Source organism: Moschus berezovskii, chromosome 24, assembly GCF_049115385.1.
Source record: "Moschus berezovskii isolate FMDL1 chromosome 24, NW_MosBer_1.0, whole genome shotgun sequence".
Taxonomy (NCBI): domain Eukaryota; kingdom Metazoa; phylum Chordata; class Mammalia; order Artiodactyla; family Moschidae; genus Moschus; species Moschus berezovskii.
In genome coordinates this window covers 3,158,643-3,185,801 of record NC_142483.1, presented here as the reverse complement: position 1 = coordinate 3,185,801, position 27,159 = coordinate 3,158,643, and the positions used below count along the sequence as shown (strand labels likewise).

General features: G+C 46.8%; 1 protein-coding gene across 3 annotated transcripts in view; it reads right to left on the bottom strand.

Annotated features, from left to right (window-relative positions):
• FAM194C (family with sequence similarity 194 member C) overlaps positions 1–19,884 on the bottom strand; it is a 51,863-nt gene extending 31,979 nt beyond the window's left edge. The window contains exons 1-6 of one of the 3 annotated variants that reach the window (XM_088831754.1): positions 19,277–19,884; positions 18,246–18,383; positions 15,175–15,300; positions 12,339–12,383; positions 3,010–3,088; positions 1,762–2,046 (exon numbers count right to left, since the gene is read on the bottom strand). In XM_088831754.1, the coding sequence (XP_088687880.1) occupies positions 1,762–2,046; positions 3,010–3,088; positions 12,339–12,383; positions 15,175–15,300; positions 18,246–18,383; positions 19,277–19,748 (1,145 nt within the window). In that variant the 5' untranslated portion in view covers positions 19,749–19,884. Of the gene's footprint in view, positions 1–1,761; positions 2,047–3,009; positions 3,155–12,338; positions 12,384–15,174; positions 15,301–18,245; positions 18,387–19,276 lie in introns of all 3 variants that reach the window. The other 2 variants (XM_055413306.2, XM_088831753.1) reach the window with 2 other exon arrangements.
• Positions 19,885–27,159: the final 7,275 nt, after the last annotated feature.

Here is a 27,159-nt window from a genome sequence, read left to right as displayed (position 1 = left end):
ATGAGCTCTGGGGAACGGTCCCATTCAATGCAGCGTGGAGTCAGAGAGGGGGAGCCCCACGGCCCCTGTGAGCAGCAGCTGCCTAAGAAGGAGTGTGCTGGGTTCAACATACAGGATGCCCTGGACGCAGGGCTGAGCAGAGGGTGATGAATGCACTCATTTATGGCCAGAGAAACAACAGGACTCCTGTGACAGGCACTGCAGTTCTGAATGCCCAGTTCGGTGGAGAGGAAGCCAAAGAAAATGAGGGGCCACGGCCGGCAGACCTGCTGAGCCGCCTGTTGAGACAGCTCAGAGAGCCACCCTCTCTGCCCAAGGCAGTGCACCCTGTATGCTTAGTGGTTTTATTAGTAACATGAGGTTTCCCCCTGGCTTCCAGAACCCCTGTCCTGCTCTCTGCGGGAGGGAATACTCCTGAAAAGCATAAACACGGTGCTGGGGAGAGGGCCCTGCATGGAGGCCAGGAGCCGCTGGGCCCAGGCCTGGCTCTGCCACCAGCTTCCCTGCGGCACTGGCTGAGTCACCCCCTGGGTCTTGGGTTCCCTGTGGCTGCAACGAAGGGACAAGAAAGAAGTGGCTGGTGTCTCTTTGCATCTCGTCCAACTGAGGCTGCAGAGTCTGGAGTCAGCACTCCGCCCTCTCTGGCCTCAGAGCCTTGCTGACAGACAGGCTGTGCATCTGAGTCCGGTCCAGCTCTAGAGCATGTTGGGGAGAGGGCAACAGGGCCCCTGTGAGGAGCATAGGGTCCAAGGTGCCTTCCTGATACACTGTTTCTCCCCCAGATTGTTCTCCAAAGGGGGCCCTCTCTCACCATCAACACCCAAATTCAAACTCCTTTCCCTCATTTCAGAAGAAAGCAATCATATTCAAGTTGCTCCCCCTAAGGTAAAGCAGCACCATCATTCTATTCATCATCACATGATACTCGAAAAACATTTGTGAAAGAAAAAACCAATCTGACTCCATTCACTCTAAAATATGCATAACCCTCAGCATTTACTCGCCAAAGAGGATCTGCGTATTAGAAACCTCAGCTTTCTCAAGCTAGCGTTCTAAAATCCAGGTACACAGACAAGTTGTGGCGTCTGCAGACCCCCTGCAATCACAGGTAATGTTTTTCATGCATGTCTCAGTGCATGTTTCTAGGAAAAGGGGCTACACCTTTCACCAGATCCTCAAAGAGAAAATGTGTCCCCCTGTGCCACTCCCAACCCCAAGGCTGGGACCCAGCTGCCCATATGCTCATGAACGTATACAGACCTCTGCTGCAGAGCAAGCTGGGCCGGCACATGCCAGGTGGGGTTCTGGGATGTGGGTTAGACTCCAAATACATGGATCTTGTGGGCAAAGTATTCAAGAACCACAGGGCTCATGTAATGAGCCTGGAACAGAAAGACAAAGACTCTCCCACCTGCACTGAGGGTCTCCTATCACCTTGTCTCAGCTAGAGATGTTCTGTGTCTCTAACCTCTTCTTGCCTGGGAGAGCCTCGAAGGTAGAGACCACTGCTATACCCCCACCGCAGACTGACACACAATCATACACAGCTGGCTTTGTTGCATCCTAGTTGACAGGACCTGAACTGGAGGCTTAACTCTCAGGACTCCTTCCTCTGACCTGGACAAATTCTTAATACCCCGGAGCATGTGTCACCAGGCTTCTCTGATCAACTGAAAAGCCAAAGGAAACACCCCAGCTTTGTCAAACCCTGGAGCTCTCTGGGCTGAGCTGATGGGGAGAAAGGACCGAACAGAAGGATACTAAACAAAGGAGGACCCATCGTAGAAGGAGTAATGCAACTTGATGACCTTCCTGGGCCCCTTCCACTCCAGAGAGTGCCGGCCGGAGTGGAGGTGGTGGGCAGGAGGCTGGTGAGGGGCGGGAGCAGAAGTCTGAGCACCCGGAGGGTGAGGGTGGTGGGAGCTCTGGGTCTGAGCATCCCCTTTGGGGGTCGACGTTAGATGAGAGGGCATCTTTGCCCGGTAGTTGCGTATGATGATCGGGTAGAAGACATTCTTCCCTTTCCACGAGACCCTTTCAGCTTCTCTGCGGGGAAGGAGATCAGCGTGTCTTCTAGCCGCTTGGTTCTCACTCACCAGGGTGGCTCCCTGTAGCCCCTCCCCAGATCCCCAGACTCCCATCCCATCTCCTTGTCCCCAGAGGACCTTCCCCCCCACCAACACCTCATCCTCACAGGTAATGCTTTTAGGAAGAACTGGGAAGGGCTGTACCCCTGTCAGACCAGTCCTGGCCTCCTTTCCACCTTTTGCACAGCAGTGGAGACCCATGGGGTGGGCCTGTGTGCAGAATGGGGTAGGGAGCTGGAGGCTTTGATCCCCTCCCAATCCTGACATTACAAAGGAAGACAGCTTCCTTCTGAAATGTCACAGTTATGAGCAAACTGGGTGGCTGCCCTCTACCCAAGCTCTACAGCTGCAGAGACAGTCGCCGGGAGTTCCGGGACACACATATGCTTAGATGTGACTACGCTTGAAGTCCTTCATGCAGGTTCACCTGCTAGGACTCGTGACCCACAAAATCATAAATACCATTAAACACCCATGTAGATATATTGTGTTTGAGAGGTGTTTCTTTTTTTCCAAAGAGAACATCTAACAAATTATGTTAAAAAATAAACATGCTTAACTATAAGGGTGTGTAAATTATAAGAAGCCATGCAAAGTGGTCTCACTGGTGAGGAGGCAAAAAGCATTGCCCTGGGTCAGGCTCACTGAGCTGGAGGACCTCAGACAATGCTTTACCACCATGCACTTGGGGTACCTCAGTTTCCTCATCTGCAGAATGAGCATAAACCTACCTCCTTCATAATGTCACAGTAGGACTGAAAAGGCCTATGAATGGCGAAGGACCAGGGACGTGCGTGTGAGGGACGACAGTCACCCTCCACTGTTGCTGGGGCCACTGGGCGGCCAACACGCCCAGGATCCCCCTCCCGCACACACAGGCCTGCCCTCCTGTCCCACCTGCCCCAGCCACTAAGGTGCTCACATAATGCGACACATCTCCTGCAGCTTCTCGCGGGCTTCAGGGCAAGGGTCGCTCAACTCGACAACCTCAGAGGCAGAGGCTCCCGCTCCTGCTCCTCGCTGTGGGGATGCCAAAGCATCGTCCATAGTTTTGGGTTTGCCTGTAACTGGAGACGAAGAGGTTAGGGGTGCTTTGCGACAATAGTTTCTCAAGATGCTCCTGTTTACCTGGGGAGAGGGGCTGGGGAAAGCAGGAAAGCTGCATCCTTTGAGAGTCAAAATAACTGGGGATCATTTATGCTTCCAGAGACAGGAACTCCCAGCAGGTCTTAGGAAACAGGCGTCACTCTGTGAGTCAACTGAGTTTGTGTCAGGAACATTCATGCAGGATGCTGAATCCAGCCACATTTCCCCAACGGCGGCCTGGTTCTGGATAGGGAGAGGACACCCATGGCTGCCGCGGATACAGAAGGGATTCCTTGTGACACTTCTGACTCAAGACAGAAAGTCTCAATTCCAGCTCAAGGAACAGGCTTCGACACTTCTGTGATGCTGGCTTATCTCAGCCTGCAGCAGAGGGCAGAGTGTATGGACTGAGACTTGGAGTGTGATGTTCTGGAGTTTTCTGCGTGTGTTTGTGGTGAAATACATATAACAAAAACTTTCCAACTTCATTTTTAAGAGGCCAGTTCAGAGGTATCAAATACATTCACGGTGTTGTGCAACTGTTATCACCATCTATTCCCATAACTCTTTACATTTTGTAAAACGTAAACTGTAGCAATAACTCCCCATTCTCCGCTCCCCTCAGGCCCTGGCAACTGCCAGTCTAACCTTCTATCTTTATGATTTTGACTACTCTAAGTACCTTGTATAAGTGGAGTCATACAGTATTTGTCTTTTTTGTGACAGGTATATTTCGTGTGGTATAATGTCAAGGTTCACTGATGTTGTAACAATACTGCAGAATTCCCTTCCTTTTTAAGGCTGAACAATATTCCATAGGTACAGACCAAATTTTATTTTTTGACCGCACCATGTGGCATGTGGATCTTAGTTCCCCAACCAGGGATTGAACTCATACCCCCTGCCCTGGAAGCATGGCATCTTGATATTCTTTATCCATCATTTACTGATGGACAGTTGAGCTCCACCCATGTTTTAGCTACTGTGAATAAAGCTGCTATGAACACTTGTACAAACATCTCTTTGAGACCCTGCTTCTAATTCTGTTGGGTATATGCTGAGAATTGAAATCACTGGATTGTACGGTAATTCCGTGTTTAATTTCAAGGAACTGCCATACAGTTTTCCACAGTAAACCTGGCTGTACCATTTTACATTCCTACCAACAGTGCACAAGGGTTCCAGTAACTCTACATTTTCACCAGCACGTGTTTTCTGCGTTTTGACAGTAACCATCCTATGGGGGGTGAGGTAGTATCTCATGGTGGTTTTGATATCCATTCTCCCAATAGTTAGTGATGTCAAGCATCTTTTAATGTGTCTATGGGCCGCCTATATCTTCTTTGGAGAAATGTCTATTCAAGTCCTTTGCCCGTTTTTGAATCAGGTTGTTTTTTGTTCTTGAGTTTTAGAAGCTGTCTATATATTCTGGATATTACTCCCTCATCAGACATGATGTGCAATTATTTTCTGCCATTCTGTGGACTCCCTTTTTATTTTGTCAATAGTGTCTTCTGATGTACAAAATTTTAAAAATTCATGAAATGCAATGTGTCTATGTTTCTCTTTCTTGGCCAATGCCTCTGGTGACATATCCAAAGGAATGAGTCATTGGATCATGGATTGGATTACGGATTCACTGAATCATGAATCATTGTGAAATCCAATGTCATAATGCTTTGTCTCATTTTCTTCTAAGCATTTTACTGTTTTAGGTCTTATATTTAAGTCCCTGATCCATTTTGAGTTAATTTTTATATATGGTGATAGGTAAGGGTCCAGTTTCATTCTCCTGCCTGTGGATAGCCAGTTCTCCCATCACCATTTGTTGAAAGACCCCCCGGTTGAATGGCCTTGGAACCCTGTCAAAAACCATCTGCTCACACATGTAAGCACTCATTTCTGGGTTCCCTACTCCATGCCATCGGTTAACGTGCCTGTCACGGTGACAACACTGTGCTATTTTGATGAGCGCAGCTTTGCAGAAAGTTTTGCAACTTTGTGAGTCCTCCAGTTTTACTGTCCTTTTTAAAATATTTATTTGCTTCTACTTATTTATGTGACTGTACTGGGTCTTAGCTGTGGCCTGCAGGATCTTCGGTCTTTGTTGCAGCATGCACGATCTTCCAGTTGCAACATGTGGGATCCACTTCCCTGACGAGGGATTGAACTCAGGTCCCTGCATTGGGAGCACAGAGTCTTGGCCACTGGACCACTAGGGAAGTCCCCTGTCATTCTTTTCAAGATTTTTTTTGACTACCCGGTGGTCTCTCGAGATTTCTTATAACTTTTAGGATGAGTTTTTCTATTTCTTCAAAAAAACATCTTTAGGGGACATCCTTAGTGGTCCAGTGGTTAAGAATCTGCGTGACAATGCAGGGAATGTGGGTTCCATCCCTGGTCAAGGAAGATTACACGTGTCATGGAGAGACTAAGCCCATGTGTCCCAACTACTGAGCCCGCATTCTAGAGCCTATAAGCTGAAACTACTGAGCCTGCGTGCTGCCACTACCACAGCCTGCATGCCCTAGAGCTGGTGGCAACAACAGAAGCCACTGCAACGCGAAGTCAATGCACTGCAACGAGAGAAGCCTCCACTCGCTACAACCAGAGAACGTCTACGCGGCAACGAAGACCCAGTGGGGCCTAAATAAATAAATGAATTAATTAAGAAATCTTTGGCATTTTGATAGTGATTATATCGAGCCTTAGACTACCTGGGGAAGTACTGATATTTTAACAATGTCAGATCTTCCAGTTCACGAACATGGAATGTGTTTCCATTTATGTCTTCTTTAATTTCTTTAACCAATGTTTCATAGTTTTCATTACACAAGTTTTTCACTTCTTTTGTTAATTCCTAAGTGTTTGACTCTTCTTGTTACTATTGTAAATGGGACTGTTTTCATAATTTCATTTTCAATTGTTTAATGCTCATGTATAGAAATAAAACCGACTTTTGTGTTGACTTTGTAGCCTGCTACTTTGCTAAATTCACTTATTATTTCTAACAGCTTCTTTTGTGTAGACTATTTAGGATTTTCTCCATATAAGAAAAGCTATGACAAACCTATCTAGGTTGGTCATAACTTTCCTTCTAAGGAGTAAGCGTCTTTTAACTTCATGGCTGCAATCAGCATCTGCAGTGATTTTGGAGCCCCCCAAAAATAAAGTCTGACACTGTTTTCACTGTTTCCCCATCTATTTCCCATGAAGTGATGGGACCAGATGCCATGATCTTAGTTTTCTGAATGTTGAGCTTCAAGCCAACTTTTTCACTCTCCTCTTTCATTTTCATCAAGAGGCTTTTGAGTTCCTCTTCACTTTCTGCCATAAGGGTGGTGTCATCTGCGTATCTGAGGTTATTGATATTTCTCCCGTGAATCTTGATTCCAGCCTGTGCTTCTTCCAGCCCAGCGTACCTCATGATGTACTCTGCATATAAGTTAAATAAGCAGGGTGACAATATACAACCTTGACGTACTCCTTTTCCTATTTGGAACCAGTCTGTTGTTCCATGTCCTGTTCTAACTGTTGCTTCCTGACCTGCATACAGGTTTCTCAAGAGGCAGGTCAGGTGGTCTGGGATTCCCATCTCTTTCAGAATTTTCCACAGTTTGTTGTGATCCACAGAGTCAAAGTCTTTGGCATAGAAATTAAAAAGCAGAGACTAAAATTACTTTGCCAACAAAGGTCCGTCTAGTCAAGACTATGGTTTTTCCAGTGGTCATGTATGGATGTGAGAGTTGGACTGTGAAGAAAGCTGATTGCCGAAGAATTGATGCTTTTGAACTGTGGTGTTGGAGAAGACTCTTGAGAGTCCTTGGACTGCAAGGAGATCCAACCAGTCCATTCTAAAGGAGATCAGTCCTGGGTGTTCATTGGAATGACGGATGCTAAAGCTGAAGCTCCAATACTTTGGCCACCTCATGCAAAGAATTGACTCACTGGAAAAGACTCTGGTGCTGGGAGGGATTGAGGGCAGGAGGAGAAGGGGACAACAGAGAATGAGATGGCTGGATGGCATCACTGACTCGATGGACATGAGTTTGAGTGAACTCCGGGAGTAGGTAACGGACAGGGAGGCCTGGTGTGCTGTGATTCATGGGGTCGCAAAGAGTTGGACACGACTGAGCGACTGAACTGAACTGAACTGATGACAAACCTAGACAGTGTATTTTTAAAAAGCCATTACTTTGCTGACAAAGGTCCATTTAGTCAAGCTATGGTTTTTCCAGTGGTCATGTATGGATGGGAGAATTGGACCATACAGAAGGTTGAGCACCGAAGAATTGATGCTTTTGAACTGTGGTGTTGGAAAAGAGTCTTGCGAGCCCCTTGGATTGCAAGAAGATCAAACCAGTCAGTCTTAAAGGATACTGACTGACGCTGAAATTCCAATACTTTGGCCACCTGATGTGAAGAGCCTACTAATTGGAAAAGAACCTGATGCTGGGACAGATAGAAAGCAGCAGGATAAGAGGATGACAGAGGATGAGATGGTTGGATGGCATCATGGACTCAATGGAGATGAATTTGAGCAATCTCCGGGAGACAGTGAAGGGCAGGGAAGCCTGGCGCACTGCAGTCCGTGGGGTCGCAAAGAGCTGGAGACAACTGAGTGACTGAACACTAACCATATAAGATCATATCATCTGCAAACAGGTCATTTTAACTCTTTCTTTTCAATTTGAATGCCTTTTATTTTTCTTGCTTAACTGCTCTGGTTAGAACTTCTCGTAATATGTTGAATAGAGGTGAAAGCAGACATCCTTGTTTCACATCTGATTGTAGTGGAAAAGCTTTCATCTTTTACCACTGAATACGATGTTCACTGTGCAGCTTTCATATAAGTGGAAGTAGTTTCCTTCTATTCCTAGTTTGTTGAGTGCTTTTTTATCATAGGAAGTTAAGTTTTGTCAAATGCTTTTTCTGCATCAGTTGAGAAGATCATGTGGATTTTTCCCCTTCATTCTGTTAATGTGATATATTACAATGATTGAGTTTTATCTGTTAAATCATGCTTGCCTTCCAGGAATAAATCCTGCTTGGTGTCATGTTATATAATCCTTTTAATATACTGCCAAATTCTGTTTGCTAATATTTTGCTAAGGATTTTGACATCAACGTTCATCAGGTGTACTGGTTTCTTGTAGTTTTCTTATAGTGTCTTTGGCTCTGATATCTGGGCAATACTGGCCTCATGGAATGAGTTGGGAAGCGTTCCCTCTTCAATTTGGGGGAATAATTTTAGAATGATTGGCATTAGTTCTTCCTTGAATGTTTGGTAGAATTCAAAGTTGAAATTTTACAATTTCCCATGTGTTACCTTTATGGAGATCTTTACTTCTCCCTGTGAGTTTGTGGTTCTGTCCAGTGGCCTTTCATTTCACTTTGCAGGACTCCTTTGAATGTGCTGTTCATTTTTCTTCAATCTTTTTCTTTCTGTTCTTCAAACTCGGTAATTTCCATTGTCCTGTCTTTGAGTTCATGGATTTTCTTCTGTCTGCTGAAATCTGTAGTGGCAATACTTTATGCTTATTTCATTTCAGTGTTGGGTGGCATGAGGATATGATGATGTGAAACTGTGGAGGTGACCATCGGTGGCTGCATTTCCAGAAACATCGATTCAGATCCTGCGTGCTTCTGAGCCTCTGCTGCCCATTCAGCTGGAGCCATATGCTCTCTTTTGATATATGCAGAATCTTCACCTTGGTCTCAAAAACAAAATGAGACTTCAGGAAAGGGGCACTGCTTAGGCTCCACCTGAGCCATGAAAGCTTCAGAATGGCGCCTTCCTCACTGTTAGCCAAGACTTGAGGTTTCTGGTTGGTGCCTGGGTACCATCTCTGATACCTTCCACCTTCAGTGGTTCGTAGTCCCTTCCCTGACTCCTCCAGCCACCAGACCAAGGCCCAGCTACCTGCTGCTAACCTCCTAGAACACCTTCTGGCCTGAGCACTCATTTCTGGCTTGCCCCTGGCTGGTTTGGAGCCCAAAGTATGACAGCCAAGAACAACTGTTGGCAGACTTCTCTGAGTTCTCTGCCTGAAAAGCTGGGATACGCTCCAGAAATAGCTGTTGTCCACTCAGAGAGTAGGTGCAGCCCCCTTTCATGTCTGTGTGACCCTAGAATGGCAAAGAGGGCCAGCTGGCAAGGTGTGACAGCATGAGTACGTGGAACAGGCAGAAGAAGTCCCAAACCCAGAGTGACTTAAAACCACAATGACTCTACAACATGTTCTTTAAAAAAATTTTTTTTATTTGGCTGTGGGATCTTTTCAGTTAGTTCAATTCAGTTGTTCAGTCATGTCCGACTCTTTGTGACCCCATGGACTGCAGCATGCCAGGCTTCCCTGTCCATCACCAATGCCTGAAGCCTGCTAAAACTCACGTCCATTGAGTCAGTGATGCTGTCCAACCATCTCATCCTCTGTCATCCCCTTCTCCTCCTGCCTTCAATCTTTCCCAGCATCAGTATTTTTTTCAGTGAGTCAGTTCTTCACATCAGGTGGCCAAAGAATTGGAGCTTCAGCGTCAGTCCTTCCAGTGAATATTCAGGACTGATCTCCTGTAGAATGGACTGGTTGGATCTCCTTGCAGTCCAAGGGACTCTCAAGAGTCTTCTCCAACACCACAGTTCAAAAGCATCAATTCTTCAGCACTCAGCTTTCTTTATGGTTCAACTCTCATATCCACACATAACAACTGGAAAAACCATAATTTGACTAGATGGATCTTTGTTGGCAAAGTGATGTCTCTGCTTTTTAATATGCTGTCTAAGTTGGTCATAGCTTTTGTTCCAAGGAGCAAGTGACTTTTAATTTCATGGCTGCAGTCACCATCTGCAGTGATTTTGGAGCCCAGAAAAATAAAGTCTGACACTGTTTCCACTGTTTCCCCATCTATTTGCCTTGAAGTGATGGGACCAGATGCCATGATCTTGGTTTTCTGAATATTGACTTTAAAACCAGCTTTTTCACTCTCCTCTTTCACTTTCATCAAGAGGCTCCTCAGTTCCTCTTCACTTTCTGCCATAAGGGTGGTGTCATCTGCGTATCTGAGGTTGTTGATATTTCTCCCGGCAATCTTGATTCCAGCTTGTGCTTCTTCCACCCCAGCATTTCCCATGACATTCTCTATATATAAGTTAAACAAGCAAGGTGACAATATACAGCCTTGAGGTACTCCTTTCCCAAACTGGAACCAGTCCATTGTTCTACGTCCGGGTCTAACTGTTGCTTCTTGACCTGCATAGAGATTTCTCAGGAGGCAGAGAAGGTGGTCTGGTATTCCCATCCCTTTAAGAATTTTCCACCAACAGTGTAAGAGGGTTCCCTTTTCTCCACACCCTCTCCAGCATTTATTGCTTGTAGACTTGGATAGCAGCCATTCTGACTGGCGTGAAATGGTACATCATTGTGGTTTTCATTTGCATTTCTCTGATAATGAGTGATGCTGAGCATCTTTTCATGTGTTTGTTAGCCATCTGTATGTCTTCTTTGGAGAAATGTCTGTTTAGTTCTTTGGCCCATTTTTTGATTGGGTCATTTATTTTTCTGGAATTGAGCTGCAGGAGTTGCTTGTATATTTTTGAGATTAATTCTTTGTCAGTTGCTTCATTTGCTATTATTTTCTCCCATTCTGAAGGCTGTCTTTTCACCTTGCTTATAGTTTGCTTCGCTGTGCAGAAGCTTTTAAGTTTAATTAGGTCCCATTTCTTTATTTTTGCTTTTATTTCCAATATTCTGGGAGGTGGGTCATGGAGGATCCTGCTGTGATTTATGTCAGAGAGTGTTTTGCCTATGTTCTCCTCTAGGAATTTTATAGTTTCTGGTCTTATGTTTAGATCTTTAATCCATTTTGAGGTTTTTTTTGTGTATGGTGTTAGAAAGTGTTCTAGTTTCATTCTTTTACAAGTGATTGACCAGTTTTCCCAGCACCCACTTGTTAAGGAGATTGTCTTTTCTCCATTGAATATTCTTGCCTCCTTTGTCAAAGATAAGGTGTCCATAGGTGCGTGGATTTATCTCTGGGCTTTCTATTTTATTCCATTGATCTATATTTCTGTCTTTGTGCCAGTACCATACTGTCTTGGTGACTGTGGGAATGCAAACTAGTACAGCCACTATGGAGAACAGTGTGGAGGAGATTCCTTAAAAAACTGGAAATAGAACTGCCATACAACCCAGCAATACCACTGCTGGGCATACACACCGAGGAAACCAGAACTGAAAGAGACACGTGTACCCCAATGTTCATTGCAGCACTGTTTATAATAGCCAAGACATGGAAGCAACCTAGATGTCCATCAGCAGACGAATGGATAAGAAAGCTGTGGTACATAGACACAATGGAGTATTACTCAGCCATTAAAAAGAATACATTTGAATCAGTGGATGAAACTGGAGTCTATTATACAGAGTGAAGTAAGCCAGAAAGAAAAACACCAATACAGTATACTAATGCATATATATGGAATTTAGAAAGATGGTAATGATAACCCTGTATGTGAGACAGCAAAAGAGACACAGATGTATAGAACAGTCTTTTGGACTCTGTGGGAGGGGGCGAGGGTGGGATGATTTGGGAGAATGGCATTGAAACATGTATATTATCTTATGTGAAACGAATCGCCAGTCCAGGTTCGATGCATGATACAGGATGCTCTGGGCTGGTGCACTGGGATGACCCAGAGGGATGGGATGGGGACGGAGGTGGGAGGGGGGTTCAAGATGGGGAACACATGTGCACCTGGGGCGGCTTCATGTCAATGTATGGCAAAACCAATACAATACTGTAAAGTTATTAGTCTCCAATTAAAATTTTTTAAAAATAAAATAAAATTAGTTCATGAATTAAAAAAAAATTTCATATCATAAAAAAAAAAAAGAATTTTCCAGTTTGTTTTGATCCACACAGTCAAAGGCTTTGGCATAGCCAATGAAGCAGAAGTAGGTGTTTTCTGGAACTCTCTTGCTTTTTTATGATCCAATGGATGTTGGCAATTTGATCTCTGATTCCTCTCCCTTTTCTAAATCCAGTTTGAACATCTGGAAGTTCTTGGTTCACATACTGTTGAAGCCTCGCTTGGGGGATTTTGAGCGTTACTTTGCTAGCATGTGAGATGAGTGCAATTATGCAGTAGTCTGAACATTCTTTGGCATTGCCCTTCTTTGGCATTGGAATGAAAATTGACCTTTTCCAGCCCTGTGGCCACTGCTGAGTTTTCCAAATTTGCTGGCATATTGAGTGCAGCACTTTCACAGCATCATCTTTTAGGACTTGAAATAGCTCAACTGGAATTCCATCACCTCCACTAGCTTTGTTCGTAGTGATGCTTCCTAAGGCCCACCTGACTTCATATTCCAGGATGTCCAGCTCTAGGTGAGTGATCACACCATCATGGTTATCTGGGTCGTGAAGATCTTTTTTGTAGATTTCTTCCGTGTATTCTAGCCACCTTTTCTTAATTATCTTCTGCTTCTGTTAGGTCCCTACCATTTCTGTCCTTTATTGTGCCCATCTTTACATGAAATGTTCCCTTGGCATCTCTAATTTTCTTGAGACCTTGAGTCTTTCCCATTCTGTTGTTTTCCTCTATTTCTTTGCATTGGTCACTGAGGAAGGCTTTCTTATCTCTCCTTGCTATTCTTTGGAACTCTGCATTCAGATGGGTACAGCTTTCCTTTTCTCCTTTGCTTTCCACTTCTCTTCTTTTCACAGCTATTTGTAAGTCCTCCTCAGACAACCATTTTTGCTTTTTGCATTTCTTTTTCTTGGGGATGGTCTTGATCACTGCCTCTGTACAACATCACGAATTTCTGTCCACAGTTCTTCAGGCACTCTGTCTATGAGATCTAATCTCTTGAATCTATCTGTCACTTTCACTGTCTAATCAATTGTAAGGGATTTGATTTAGGTCATATTGAACGGCCGAGTGGTTTTTCCCTACTTTCTTCAATATAAGTCTGAATTTTGCAATAAGGAGTTCATGATCTGAGCCATAGTCAGCTCCTGGTCTTGTTTTTGCTGACTGTATAGAGCTTCTCCATCTTTGGCTGCAAAGAATATTATCAATCTGATTTCGGTATTGACCATCTGGTGATGTCCATGTGTAGAGTCGTCTCTTGTGTTCTTGGAAGAGGGTGTTTGCTATGACCGGTGCGTTCTCTTGGCAAAACTGTTAGCCTTTGCCCTGCTTCATTTGGAACTCCAAGGCCAAACTTGCCTGTTACTCCAGGTGTCTCTTGACTTCCTACTTTTGCATTACAGTCCCCTATGATGAAGGACATCGTTTTTTGCTGTTAGTTCTAGAAGGTCTTGTAGGTCTTCATAGAACTGTTTAACTTCAGCTTCTTCAGCATTTGTAGGATCTTCTCCTTGCGGCATATGAACACTTATTTCCGGAGTGTGATTAGGGATTGAACCCAGGCCTCCTGCACTGGGAGCAAGGAGTCTTAGCTACCGGACCACCAGCAATATGTTCCTTAAGATAGAGCACTTCAGAGTGAACATGGGTATAATTAATAGTTATACCAGGAAAACAGCATAAAATGGGACTTCAGTGGATAAACCAGGACACGTGGTCACTTACAAGCTATCAGGGAAGGTTAACCACCCGTCCTAGCACTCATGTGTGAGAATACTCTGAACAACATCAGGAACCTATAAGGAGCTCAGCACTGCTGAGTGTGCATCCTAGCAAGAGTGATGCAGCGTCATGGGGTGATCACACCTTCAGGTGGCAGAGGAAAGCAGCCACACCGACAAAGACATCAGCAGACATGTGGAACTTCTGTTTTGGAACAACCTTACTCAAGGCATCCCCCTTGAACTGAAGTCATTAAGGAGAAAAATCATGAATTCACTAAGTGTCCTGAGGGGACTTTGTTTCCCCTCAAAGTAACTGCACTGATGCAGGGGCAGCTCAGGAGGCGCTAGGATAAACCAGGAGAATATAAAGTGGGACGCTGGAAGCGATGCTTAGAGGGGGAGAAAATGCATCCACAGGGGTAAAGGAACAGGGGAACAAGAAGCTGAGGATGTCAGCTCCAGCAAGGAAGGTGTTCTTCGTCTTAGAATCCACATGTGCAGCCCTGGCATTCAGAAGAGTGACTGACAACCAGCGATTGTTCAGCAAACGTCTGTTCACTGACAGAAAAGTGAGGGGATTGGCTTGATATGAAGAGTGAGGCCTGGAGGAAGGCAAAACTCATGACCGTGCGAGGTAGGCTCAGGAATAAAACCCAAGCTGCTCAACTTCCAGCCTGACCTCCAGGGTCTGCAGGAGCCACCAGAGAGTCTGTGAGCTTCCCAACCTTCCGTGCATCCTCTGTGAACACAGTTCCTCCCCTACCCCAGCACTCTGCCATCACAGCCTGGGGGGCCAGAAGATCCAAAGGGAGAGAAGCCCCTTCTCTGCCTTCTCCAGCCCAGCTCATCCCTCCTCCAAGCCCGGACTGCATGGCCAGTGCTACACTCTGTGGTCTCAGCTGCCACCAGTGCTTTCCTCTAAGCTTTTCCTCCTGCTCTGTCTCTGCAATAGAACAGCAGCAGCCTCTGTGTCTGTTTTCTGCCCACATAAACTGGCCCAGCAGGGGACACACGCTAAGGTCTGGTATCCAAATACCTCTGTTCAGGCACTGGTTCCCCTACCTTCTGGGTGAGTACACAAGTCTCTAGGCAGAGGTGGTGAGTACGGGATAACGTAGTAGGTGGAAGATGTGGGTGTGGTAGGGGTGCTGCCCCAGGTAAGAGGAACCACGTTAACAGAAGTGCAGGGCTTGTAAACACTCAAACAATGAGACTGCAGGGTGGAGGGACTGGGTTGAGATATGTCACCGTGTGTGGCACACAATCTGTCAACAGCTGCTGGCTCTCCAGCAGGACAGCTACCTATCCTTCCTATCAGAAAACCAAACCATCTCATCAGCCCCACAGGAAATCTATCCGCCTCCCCACCCCACTCCACCACCAAAGATATAGGAGTGGGGATCACGGTTACCTGTTTTCTTCTTGAATTCCCTTCCGGTTGAGAGGGAAAAGCTCAGACAGCCAGTAGAGGCCTCGTAGACAAGCTGGTAAGGCGAGTTCACGCCCATGGCTGGGATATTCGTAAAGGAATCTGGAGTGGAACAGACACGGATGCTGCTTTCAGTTTTTTAATTTTCATTTTTTAACCAAGAGTACAATAATGAACTTTCTGTCCTAGTCATATGGTAGGAGATATTCTGAAGTGCCCTGTCATTACAAAACCACCAAATTCTGGAAGAAAGATTTTTATTGCTGGAGAAGGCTCAGAGTGATTAAGAGAAGTCTTTAAAAGTCTCCTCTACAGTGTCCCCCCTGCCTAGCCCCCAATATCTCTCAAGAATGAAATGACATCAGAGCAGGGAAGAGAAGGCAGGCACAAAAAGTGACGTTACTCTAAGGATAAATGCAGATATAACTGCTACACTACGTCAAGAGACTAAACATGGGGCTAGAAGAGAATTTAGAGTTCTCTCTTCCTCTTCTCCAAGCCACAGAAATCAGATGCTTCCAGTCTCTTGCAGAATCACATTGTCATGTATGAAATCACTTGATGTCAGACCACTTAAGAATTAAAATTTAGCACCCCTTTACTTGTGGAAAATCTTGGTCATTCTTCCACAAACTTTATCAAATCATTTGCTTATTCTTCCCCCAAATACAGTCATTTCACACGTTGGGCATGAAATTGTTGGGAAAGGTCAAGCAATTCATCACAGCTCATTCAAATTCATAAAGAAAATGGCAAACATGACCTTCTAAATAGACAAAGCCTGTACCCAGAGACTGCACACTGAATGATACAGACCAAAGACAATCACCTTCACTGGTAACACAAAGCTGGAAATTAGGGCCACATGAAAAGAACTAATAATAGCCAATGCTGAGAAAGATGGAATAAAACCACTCAGTCCTACTGGTGCAGAGGAAATTCATCAAGAAAGCAGTATTTAACAAGAACTATATACATCCTGAGACCTTCTGCCCAGTAATCCTCTCTCCTGGGAGAGTAATCTTAATAACCAACACAACAGTGATAAGAACTAATATGCATGAAGTTGCACATTACAATGCATATTATACTAATAGCAAGAAACCTGAAAGCCTAAGCATTCGGTTAATGATGGAACATGAACATCAGAAGAACTCTGCACTCACTTAGAATGACAACTGTAAAGGTACAGTCATGTTGGAATACACTGTGTCTGTTGAGTAAAGGAAACTGAAAAATAGAAAAATTATAGTGTCCTTAGAAAAATATATATACATACACAAATACACACACAGAGAGAGAAGAACCATAAAGGGAAATGCAAAAATAAAAAAGAGCTATTATATAAAAGTGCCAAGACTGTGTTTTCTTTTTGCTGTTTTGTTTCATAATATGGCCATCAACTAAAAGTCAAGGAGCAGTCCAGTTTTCTTTCCTGACATGTAGCTGGGAAGTTACTTCATGGTAAACAGTTGGGGTATGCTTGATTGGGACTTTACCTTAGGAAAGGAAACCAAAGTTTATCAAAATAACCTTCTCTAGCTCATATTTACCATAAGTCCACTGATATTGTAAGCACATGCCTGATTCTTATAAGAAATAAAAACTGTCGGTTTTTTTAGATGGTGTGATTTTTTTCTTCCTGAGTGGTTGTATGACAGCAATAAAACATGAGTCCCTTCATATCTGCCTCTTGCAAAATGGTCCAAATTTGTGTGTATTGTTAACCCTTTGATACCCAAGCCATCCTTTCTCCATAGAGTGGTCACCCTGGTCAACTCTCCTGCCCCTGGCGACAAGTAGTCCCGCTTTTCCGCATCACACACGGGGGCTTCACGTGGACACCCAGCAGCTCTCAAACATCATTCTCAGAGTTCAAATCCCACATTTCCCCCCAAGCCTTGCAGTTTTACTGTGTAATTTATTTGCCCCGTGTGTTCATGCATCATCATCAGACGTTTAGCCTCTGCCCATCAAGGGAAGCCTGACATCAGTCAGAGGACCGGGAGAGACACTAAGAAGGGGATGATTATGTAGGTTAGGGCAAAAGGTTATGGCTTATAAATTCACTACGCTTCCCCATCCAGGTTCCTGACGGCGAGGACTTCCAGGCACTGGAAATGAATACCTCTACACCCACAACAGTATGGATGTGACTGAACTGCCGTCTTTTAACTCACAGCTGCTCCCCTTCCCACTAGCAGAGCGTGTCCTCTAGCTCTGCATTTATTACTTCCAGCCCTCTGATTATGCCCGTTCAGCTTTGGTCCTTACACTTTGTATAATGTACTCAACAGCAGTATGCTATAATTTTGTTATTTTACACTTTATTTAAATGTATCCTTCTATAACTTGCTTTTTTTTTTCTTTGCTTAACACCATTTGTTGTTTATCTATGTTGACATGTGTGCTTCAGTGCTTGATTCATTTTCACTTCCCATTATGTTCCATCATCTAAGGACTGTAATTTTTCTCTTGTTGATCAACATTTAGGTTGTTTCCATTTTTTTTTTCCATCCCAAACAATTCTGCAATAAACACTGTGATATGACTTCTTATAACGTGTGTGCGAGTTTCCCTAGGGCAGTGCAGTTCTCAAGTGTGGCCTGGTATGAATCCACACCAGGCCATGACCAGCTGAATACAGTAACTGAGAATAAACATTTAGAAGTCTATGTACCAATCTGATGTTCCTGTGACAACATCATGTTTGGAAACGGGGTGATCCACAAGGGACTGGAAATTTTACAGAGTGGTCCTTCACCGCAGAGCACTGAAGAAGCACGGCTCTAGGGAATGACTCAGCAGAGAAACTGCTGGGCGGTAAGATGCTAAAGCATCTCCCCCCTCGCAGACACCACCACCCTTTTCTCCACGGAAACTGCACCAATATGCACACTCATCTGCAGCGTGTGAGAATCCCCTCTGCTTCGCATCCACCTCAACTCTTGGAAACATCAAACGTTTAAGCTGGGGACTGACCTTTCCACTGCACTCTTGTTGGTATTGTCTGACTTTCACCTTACAGCTGAAACTCAGGTACCCACCTTTCCCCAGCTGTCCAGAACTGCCACAATTTCTCCCGATGGTGCCAATCAGGAAGTCAAAAGCCATCTCTTTGGCATTGAGGTGCAGGAGCTGGCTGGCCTCCACGAAGCGCTTTGTAATGTCCAGGGGGTTGGCACCTACTAAGAAAGTCATCACAGGCAACTACTCACTTTTCTCCAGCGTGGGGAAAGTGCTTCTAGAAAAGGACTTCTCTAAGTGGCCCTGGAAATAAGGGGGAGTGAAGCTCTATTCCCAGGGTGAGGAGGTGTGAGGGGCCTCCTAATGAGAGGGCCTTGAGCTCCAAAGACCTCCCGGTGGCCCCGAGCTCTCTGCCCCCTTCCCTTCTCTCCCCACCCGCAGGCCTGGAGACTGATGCTTTTGTTGCTGCTGTTCAGTTGCTAAGTTGTGTCTGACTCTTTGCCGCTCCATGGACTGCAGCATGTCAGGCTTCCCGGTCCTTCACTGTCTCCCGGAGTTTGCTCAAACTCATGTCCATTGAGTCGGCGATGCTATCTAAGCTGATGCTGCTGGTATTTAAAATAACAGCACCCAGAAGGCTTCATCAGTGATGAGTCCCCAGGTCCCCGATAGTGGGATGAGAGACCCTCATGGTGGACAGACCCCGGTTCTCACGACTCTCCTGGTTCTGGCTACCAACCAGCCCTGCCAATTAGCCCACTCCTCCTGGGCACTGCCTCTGTCTACCACTGCATCATTGCCACAAACTGGGCCCTTCAGTACCTCGGACCTCACACTGTGCTCACCGTCAACCTCTCAACCTGGGCTTGGCAAAGCTGGGGGGACGGGAGGACAAAGTGGGGAACGGAGGGGGAGGGGGATGGATGATTCCTGGGGGTGGTCTCAGGAAGGAGTTAAGTTCCAAGCAGACCCTTGGCTGCCACCTCTCCACAGCACGTCCTTGTAGAGCTGTCTGGGGAGGGTACGGTGGACACACACACCTGCCCAGGCCAGACCCTCCGGGCCCAGAAAAATGAGCCACGCTTCACAGGGCCAGCCTTGGCCAACTTACCAGACACAGACTCCAGCATGGCCTTCATCTTCAGGCTGAGGAGCTCGGTCAGCAGGTGGATGGACTGCCGCTGGAACCTGTGCAGGGTCTCCTGGCTGGACTGCCTGTGGCGGCCACGGGTGGGAGAGTGCGTGAATTTGGCTGGCCCGGTGGAGGCGGGCAGCATCGGCAGTGGGAGCGCTGGTGGGGGCGGCTTCTTCTGGACGGGGGCCTGCATGGGGGCTGATTCCATAAGCACCACGGGTGGGGCACCAATGCTGATCTCCAGGCCCAAGATGTCGGAGGGGGTAGGGACCATGGGGTCGGTGATCAGCTCCTCCCAGGTGAACTCAAAGATGTTTCTGATGCCCTTGGGTACAGAAATGCCTGCGTTCCGGCAGCCGATGAGCAGCCTGGAGATGTGGGCCAGCAGCTTGGGGGCCGTGGCGGTGTACTGCAGGTACAGTTCACGGTTACTCTTGATGTCGTTCATGGCACAAGAGCACGCATACTGCTAGGTGATGCTGTCCATTCTAGACAAGAGGGACCTGCAGCTGTAAGCAGCTAGACAGCCTGAGGGCTGAATGAGAGCCTACGTTCTCACCTAAGGTCTGGTCTCAGGACAGATGGCCGTGCTGAGATGGCCCTTACAGGTCATTGAGCCAGTGTATCCTATGTGGGAGGGCAGACGTATCACTGGCCACTCTCCCTGGCAAAGGGATGCCACCCCCACCCTGCTTCCCTTCCCAGGGACACGTCAGAGACCAGCTTAGTGAGTCACGAGGGGAGGGACCTGGGGAGAAGCAAATTCCCCACGTGGACCCTGGGCTAGAGGAGGGGGAGGACGGGGAGGGGAGAAGGGCCCGTGGCGTCTCTAGGAGTCAGAGGGACCCTGGGCTAGAGGAGGGGTAGGACGGGGAGGGGGGTGGTCCCGTGACATCTCTAGGAGTCAGAGGGACCCTGGGCTAGAGGAAGAGGAAGGAAGGGGAAGGGAAAAGGGTCCGTGGCGTCTCTAGGAGTCAGAGATCTGAGGATGGACGTTCTTCTTCTGGTCTCTCAATAAAAACCTGCAAAAATAAAAAAGATGCTTCACTGGTCCTTTCATTGGGGAAGGTGATGTGGAAACTCCCTGCTGCGAGGCAAGGATGGACCTGGATTCAACCTGTACCTCCAAGGGCAGAGGGGAGAGAGCGAGGAGGCTGAGTTTTTTAATCCAGAACTTCAGGCAGCTCCCGCTGCTGCAGCCTTATCACGGTTCTGCCACCGCACCTCCTAACGCGCACTCCCCACCGCGTCCACGGCCTGTGTCCCGCCAGACAAATGTCACCCTTTCACTCCGCACTGTGTCCTCTGGAGCCAGCCCGAGTCTGCCATTCCAGAACCGCGCCCCTGGTGCAAACCCTCAGTGTTTACAGTACGCTGCCCTGGTTTGATAAGGCTATTATCACTCTGGTTTCACCAATGGAGGAACTGGAGGCTTATGGAGACAGGAGCCTTCCGTCAGGAGCTGTCTGTCTGCAGACTCCTGGCATAGAGACCTTTCCAAACAGGACTCCCCCACAGCCTTCCAGCTGCCTGCCCATCCGTCAGCAAGAAAATCTCTAAGGAACAAGGGGCCATAGTGCAAACCCTTCTGACATTCTGCTGGTCTGCAGATAGTGGCTTTCTACATCCATTTGCTGACCCTCTGTGGCTCCATTCCTCAGCTTTGGAGACTCAGAAAAATAGGTTCGTTTTTGAACTGATAAGTCTATGGAACAAAGAGACCACTCAGAATCGTGGTCATCTGGGCAACCAGCCAGAGGGATCTGACCCTAGCAGCCAGGGCAGATCTGTTTTAAAGCCAGGACTCAAATGAAGAGAAGACGAACACAATCCGTGAAATGTTCACTGGTTTGAGGAGCCCCTCCCGCCCCCTTTCTTGTGACATTAATTTGGAAGACATGCCTTACAAACAGATAAACTCTGGCTTTTAAAAGTTTTATTGAGATAAATTCACATACCATACAAATCACTCTTTTCAAAGTGTACAATGGTTTTTAGTATAGGCGCAGTTGTGCAACAATCACCACTAATTTTAGAACATTTTCGTCACCCCCAAAAGAAACCCATTAGCACTCACTCCATCCCTCCTGCCCCCAGGCAACCACTAATCTGCTGTCTGTCTACATATCTGCCTGGTGCGGACGTTGCACATGGGTGGAATCATACACTCTGCGGTCTTCTGTTAACTTGCTCCTTTCATTTACAATCGCGTTTCTGAGGTTCACCCATGTTACGGGGAGTGTCGGTCCTTCACTCATACATCTCATTATGTGCAGAGACCACAATCTGTTGACCCATCCAGTGTTTGACGACAGTTTGGTTGTTCCCCCTTCTGGCTGTTACGAACAGTGCTCCTGTGAACATTCAGGTACAAGTTGTTGTGCGGATGGAGGCTTCCACTGTCTTGGGTTGGGAGCCAGGAATGCAACTGCTGGGTCATATGGTAACTCAACGTTTAACATTTTCAGGAACTACCAGGCTGCTTTCCAAAGTGGCTGGACCGTTCTACAGTTCTTTTAGCAAAACCAGCAATGTACGAGGATTTCAATTTCCCCATGTCCTTGTCAGCACTTGTTATCATATTGCTTTGATTCCACCGACATCCTAGCAGGTATGAAGTACTACCTTACTGTGGTTTTCATTTGTACTTCCCTAGTGACTAATGACGGAGAAGGCAATGGCAAGCCACTCCAGTGCTCTTGCCTAGAAAATCCCATGGATGGAGGAGCCTGGTAGGTTGCAGTCCATGGGGTCGCTAAGGGTCGGACACGACTGAGCGACTTCACTTTCACTTTTCACTTTCACACATTGGAGAAGGAAATGGCAACCCACTCCAGTGTTCTTGCCTGGAGAATCCCAGGGACGGGGGAGCCTGGTGGGCTTCCGTCTATGGGGTCCCACAGAGTCGGACACGACTGAAGTGACTTAGCAGCAGCAGCAGTAGCAGTGACTAATGATGCTGAGCATCTTTTTGTGTGTTTATTGGCCACTTTTGTATCTTCTTTGGGGAAAAGCCTTTTCAGATTGAAAAACTTTTTTTTTTTAAAGAAATGCCATTTTAAATTAAACGCACAAGTAACTTCCATTTGTTACCACATATTTCTCTCTTCAAAATTTGGCTGGAGGGGACGTGACTCCGTTCTGGCCTGTGAAAGGCACGTGGAGCTGCTGGGTAGGGCTCCTGCTGACATCATGGCACCCCCACACCAGCACTTAACCACCTGCCTCCAAACCTATCTCACATGAGGGAATGAACCCCTGATCTCTTTAAGCCCCTTTACTCAGCTCTCTATTCCTGCAGCCAAACGTGACTCCTGCCAGCCAGCCAGCAGCGCAGGAACAGCATCACTCCCTCCTTCCCACGTTTCTTATTTTCACTGTCACTTGTTCATTTTTCCATCACTGAGACGTGGGCCTTGCCCTCAACATTCATCAGGCAGAACAGACTTGCAAAATCTGTATCATAAGGGTCACACCACCAAAAAAGAAAAAAAGACAAAGGCTGTGAAAACCCAAAGACAAAAGCCTAAAGGCAGCTGCACTGAAGGCTGTCACAGAAGACGAGTAAGTAGCCTCCAGGCAGGCAGGGAGGAGAGGCATTCTTGGTAAAGAAGAGAGCGTGGGAAGGAACAGAGACACTTAAAGCACAAAACACCTCAGGATGGTTGGGGCTTGGGGCTCTACCAGGATGTGGCAGACAAAGCTGAAAAAGTGTCTAGAATCAGATCTTGAAGGGCCTTATATGCCAGGCCAAAGAATTTGCGTGTTATATAACCATCAGGCAAGTATTCAAATGTGTTGTCTTTGACTGCTAGTTGCATCCCATGTGGTCTCTGCAAACCATGGCAGGCACCATGTCTTATTCCCCTTTTACAGTCTCCATGACTCTCTGTAAGACACCAAGTAAGCTGCCACAAGGCAGAAAGTGAAAAATATTTATGGCATCAAAGTCCACCAGATAGCCCAAGAGACCCACAGAGGCAGCTATACACAAAGGCGCAATGAATGAGTCCCACAAGGAAATGAAAAGAGCACGGGAGAAGTTTACAACGGACATGAAAAATGACCGTCTTCATTCCAGCATCTTCAAAGTTTTGCCACCTGTCTCGTCTGTCCCAGGCCAGGAGAAGGACAGAGAGAGGGGCGCACGCGTGGAAAACCAGAGTGCTCTCTGCCAGGCAGAAGGGAAGCCAAGAAAAGGCAGTGTCACCGGGTAGCTAACAGCTCAGTCCCCACGACCTCAAGCCTGGAACCTGTGGACTCCAGACCCTGCTTCCCAGGACTGTGAGGATTCAGTGAGGCTGCATGTGTTAAGGGCCTGCACGATGTCCAGTGAAGTGCTCAGTGAACGGCTGAAGAAGGCCGTGTGATGGAAATGATGGAAACCGGTCCACAAGTTGAAGCTGCCTCGTGAGCAAGGACAGGAAGAGCAGTCTGAGTGATGGGGTAGCACTGGCTCAGGCTGGCGGCTCTGAACAGCCTGGCAAGTGTGGGCAACTGCATGTAACTCAAGGGTGCCACAGGTGATGGGCAGCGCTGGGGCTGGGCAGCAGCCTGCTGAGAGGAGCTGGTATAAACCGCTGAGCGTGGACTTCATCCAGCACGTGATGGGGAGCCACAGAAGGGCTGCAGGCAGAAGTGGCGTCTGTACAGAGGGCGCTCCTCCCGGAGGGCCGGCAGTGTGGCGGGCAGGAGACAGACACACAGCTGCAGTGGGGTCAGCCGAGGAGAGCTGTACCCACGGCACCGACTTCTGCGGACAGTGAAAAAGCAACGCCAGCCCCTGCGCCGCAAAGAGTACCTAAGAAGGCACAGACCCAGTGAACTCCCAGGGGATACCACGGAGCAGCAGAACAAGGATGAAAAGCGGGAAAGTCCTGGACAGGCTCTGGGAAAACCAAGGGCACCTGACCAAAAGGAAGCTGAGGGGGAAGCTCAGGCATGGATATGAAAAAAGAGAAAAGGGCATATTTCCCTCTTGAGTCAGTGCCACTGACTCAAGAATACGTTTTCGGGTAGAAGTTGTATCCAGCTGTCTATTTAAAAACAAAAACTAAACAGCCCCCTCAGGTGACCTGGTCCCGGCTTTTAGATCTTCTCTCTAGTCTCTGCCTCTCTTCAGTTTTAACCAGAAAGCTTTTGATAAGGATGGTGAGCAGTCCAGATGTAACCATGTGACCACTATCTGTGACTAAATGCCGCTTCAGGCTGGGACAGGCAAGAGGAAAGAGGCAGCAGTGGAAACAGGAACATTAACAGATGCTGTCCTCTCCATTCAGTACATAAAGAACATTCTGGTCAGATGTATGAACTCTCTAGCGGATGACAGGAAAAGGGGCTGAGCTATGGAGAGAAGTGGATGTGAGGGGAAGCAGAGTGGGGCCACACGCATACCCTCAAGCTTAACCGCCTGCTGCCAGGCAAGGTTGACTTGGAGACTAGAACCTTGCAGTCACCACTTGTCATCGAGTGGAGTTCACTTGAAAACCACCTCCATCGCACCAGCGGTATCTACTGGGGCACCAAAGCGCCCCTGAAGATGGGTCTCCCAGAAAGACTCATCCAGAGACATAAAAATGATCAACCCTCTGACCCAGTGGTTTCAGTTGTGAAGTGCCCAAGGCAACAGTTCTAAAAGGAGGGACGGCAGCTGTATACACGTAGTTAAGCCAAACAAAGAGAAGCCTGAAGCCACTTCATTCCTCACAGTGAGATATGCAGACAGCCAACAACTGAGGAAGTGTTTAACGACACAGATTCATTTGAACCATTAGCCAGCAAAAAACTAACTGAGCTCGGTTTGGAGAAATAATGTTACAAATAACATGTGGATGGTAGGCCTACATGACAACACATCCCATAAAGATGTATGCTGATCATAATGGGAAGCAGAGACACACTCTTTCTGTTTGAAGGTAAAGATGACACTTCAGGAAAGGAAACAGTAAACAAGGGTCCCTGCAAAGATGGCAGCATGTTCCCAGATGGGCTCGTGACGGAGATGGGGGTGGAGCAGGGCCCACTCGTGTTTCCTGGTTTCCATATCAACCCTGAACAACTGGGGCTGTCTGTGCAGAGGACGGTGTGGGGAGTGAGGGGTCAGGAGTTATGCCCGTGTTCAAGCTCAAGGAATATGACTGGATAGAAACAGAACACGCCATACCATCAGCAAAAAACCACTGAGCAGGTGAGCTTAGGATTGGAGAGAATGTGGCAGTTAGAAATGTAGTGGGGAAGATGCTGTTTAAACGGACGGTAGAAAAACATATTTGCGGACACTCCTGTCGTGGGAGAGATGACGAACACCTGAGATTTACTGCAAAACAGTAACAAAAGGTCAGCACTAGGCCTGGGTGACAGGTTTTCACTGAACACCCTGCTTCCTCTGACTGTCCTGGTTCCCCAGGCTTCCTAGACAAGAAGCTACACCACCCCACTGTTCCCCCCACTCTGCCCACACGCTTGCTCTATGTGTGTCAAGCTAACGTCCAGACCCACACCAGCAAACACCTCACCACCAGCCAGCCAGCAGGGCAGGTGCTGGGACCACGGGAGTTCCATTTCTCTCAAGGTTTTCAGCAGGTGAACCGATTCAATGATCACCACTTACCTTAGCCATATAGTTTCTTACAGGAAGTGCTTGACGTATAACTGACTTAGTTCAATGTACTGGCTGGAAAGAAATTAAACACATATGGCGTGGCTGCTCTGTGTTGTATTAACTGTAAAGACCAGTACCCTCATCCATTCCAGATTCTAAATTCTACTGCCTCATCTGCATGTCACAACAAGGTCAGCTGAGAGCCATCTCCCAGGCTGCACTATGGCTTTAAGAGGAAATAAATTATCTCACAAGTCTTTGGCAAATGCACAGCTAAACATAGCAGGAATCTCATGTATATGGATTTAAAGTTTCTCCTTTGGGACTTTTGCAAGCAAAGGATTTATTTAGCCAATTCAAACAAACTGTATTAAAACACACAAAGGCCTGGAGAAAAGATTACAATGAAAACAAATAATTCAAAGCAATTTCTAATCCAAGACATTTTGCTTAGCTCCACAACGCCATGAATGAGGTGTGGCCATGCTTTCCGACTGGAAATTTCAGCACTGGTGGCTCCCAAGTCAAACACAGCCAAAGGAGTAGCGTGAGTGCTTCATGTTTGGCTGGAAGAGATCTGTTTGCCGATCACTTAGTGACTAACAGGAGAACTCTGTACAGTTAAGCCACAAGACGGGTAAACACAGATCAGGGCTGCGCTGCGCACTTCCAGCACTAGGCATGTGTCTGAGCATCTGGAGCGCAGAATAGCATGACAAGGAGCTACGGGTTAAGTCTGTGAAACTCAAAGCTTGACAAGCAATTTTGTTACTGGCCAACTCGTAAAGGCTTTTAAGTGTGTTTGGATCAACTTAGGTACGTGAATCTACTTTTTCAAATGCATATTTTGTGAAATCCAAATAGAGATGGAGTATTCCTGATGAAAACAGAGCCTCTGAATCAAGATGTGCTATGAGTGGACACACAATGGGGTCTGAAGACTTGGTGTGAAAAGAAATGCAAACGTCCCACTAAACTTTCTGCACACTGATGGAATATTGAAATATTTTGGATATTCCGGGTTAAATGGAGTTGCCTCTGAATAACCTGGGTGTGACCTGGGAGGGTCTGTGTGTGCAGACCGCTCACTGACGCTACAGCACTGCATGCTCCACAGCTGGCTGAATGTGTGGATACGAGCCGCACGCTGAGGACGGACTGTGTGACTCGAGCATCTAGGCTCTTGTAGATACCCCCGCAGACACAGAGAGATGGCACTACAGCACAGAAAGAATTCGCTTTTTAAATGTGGCTCCTA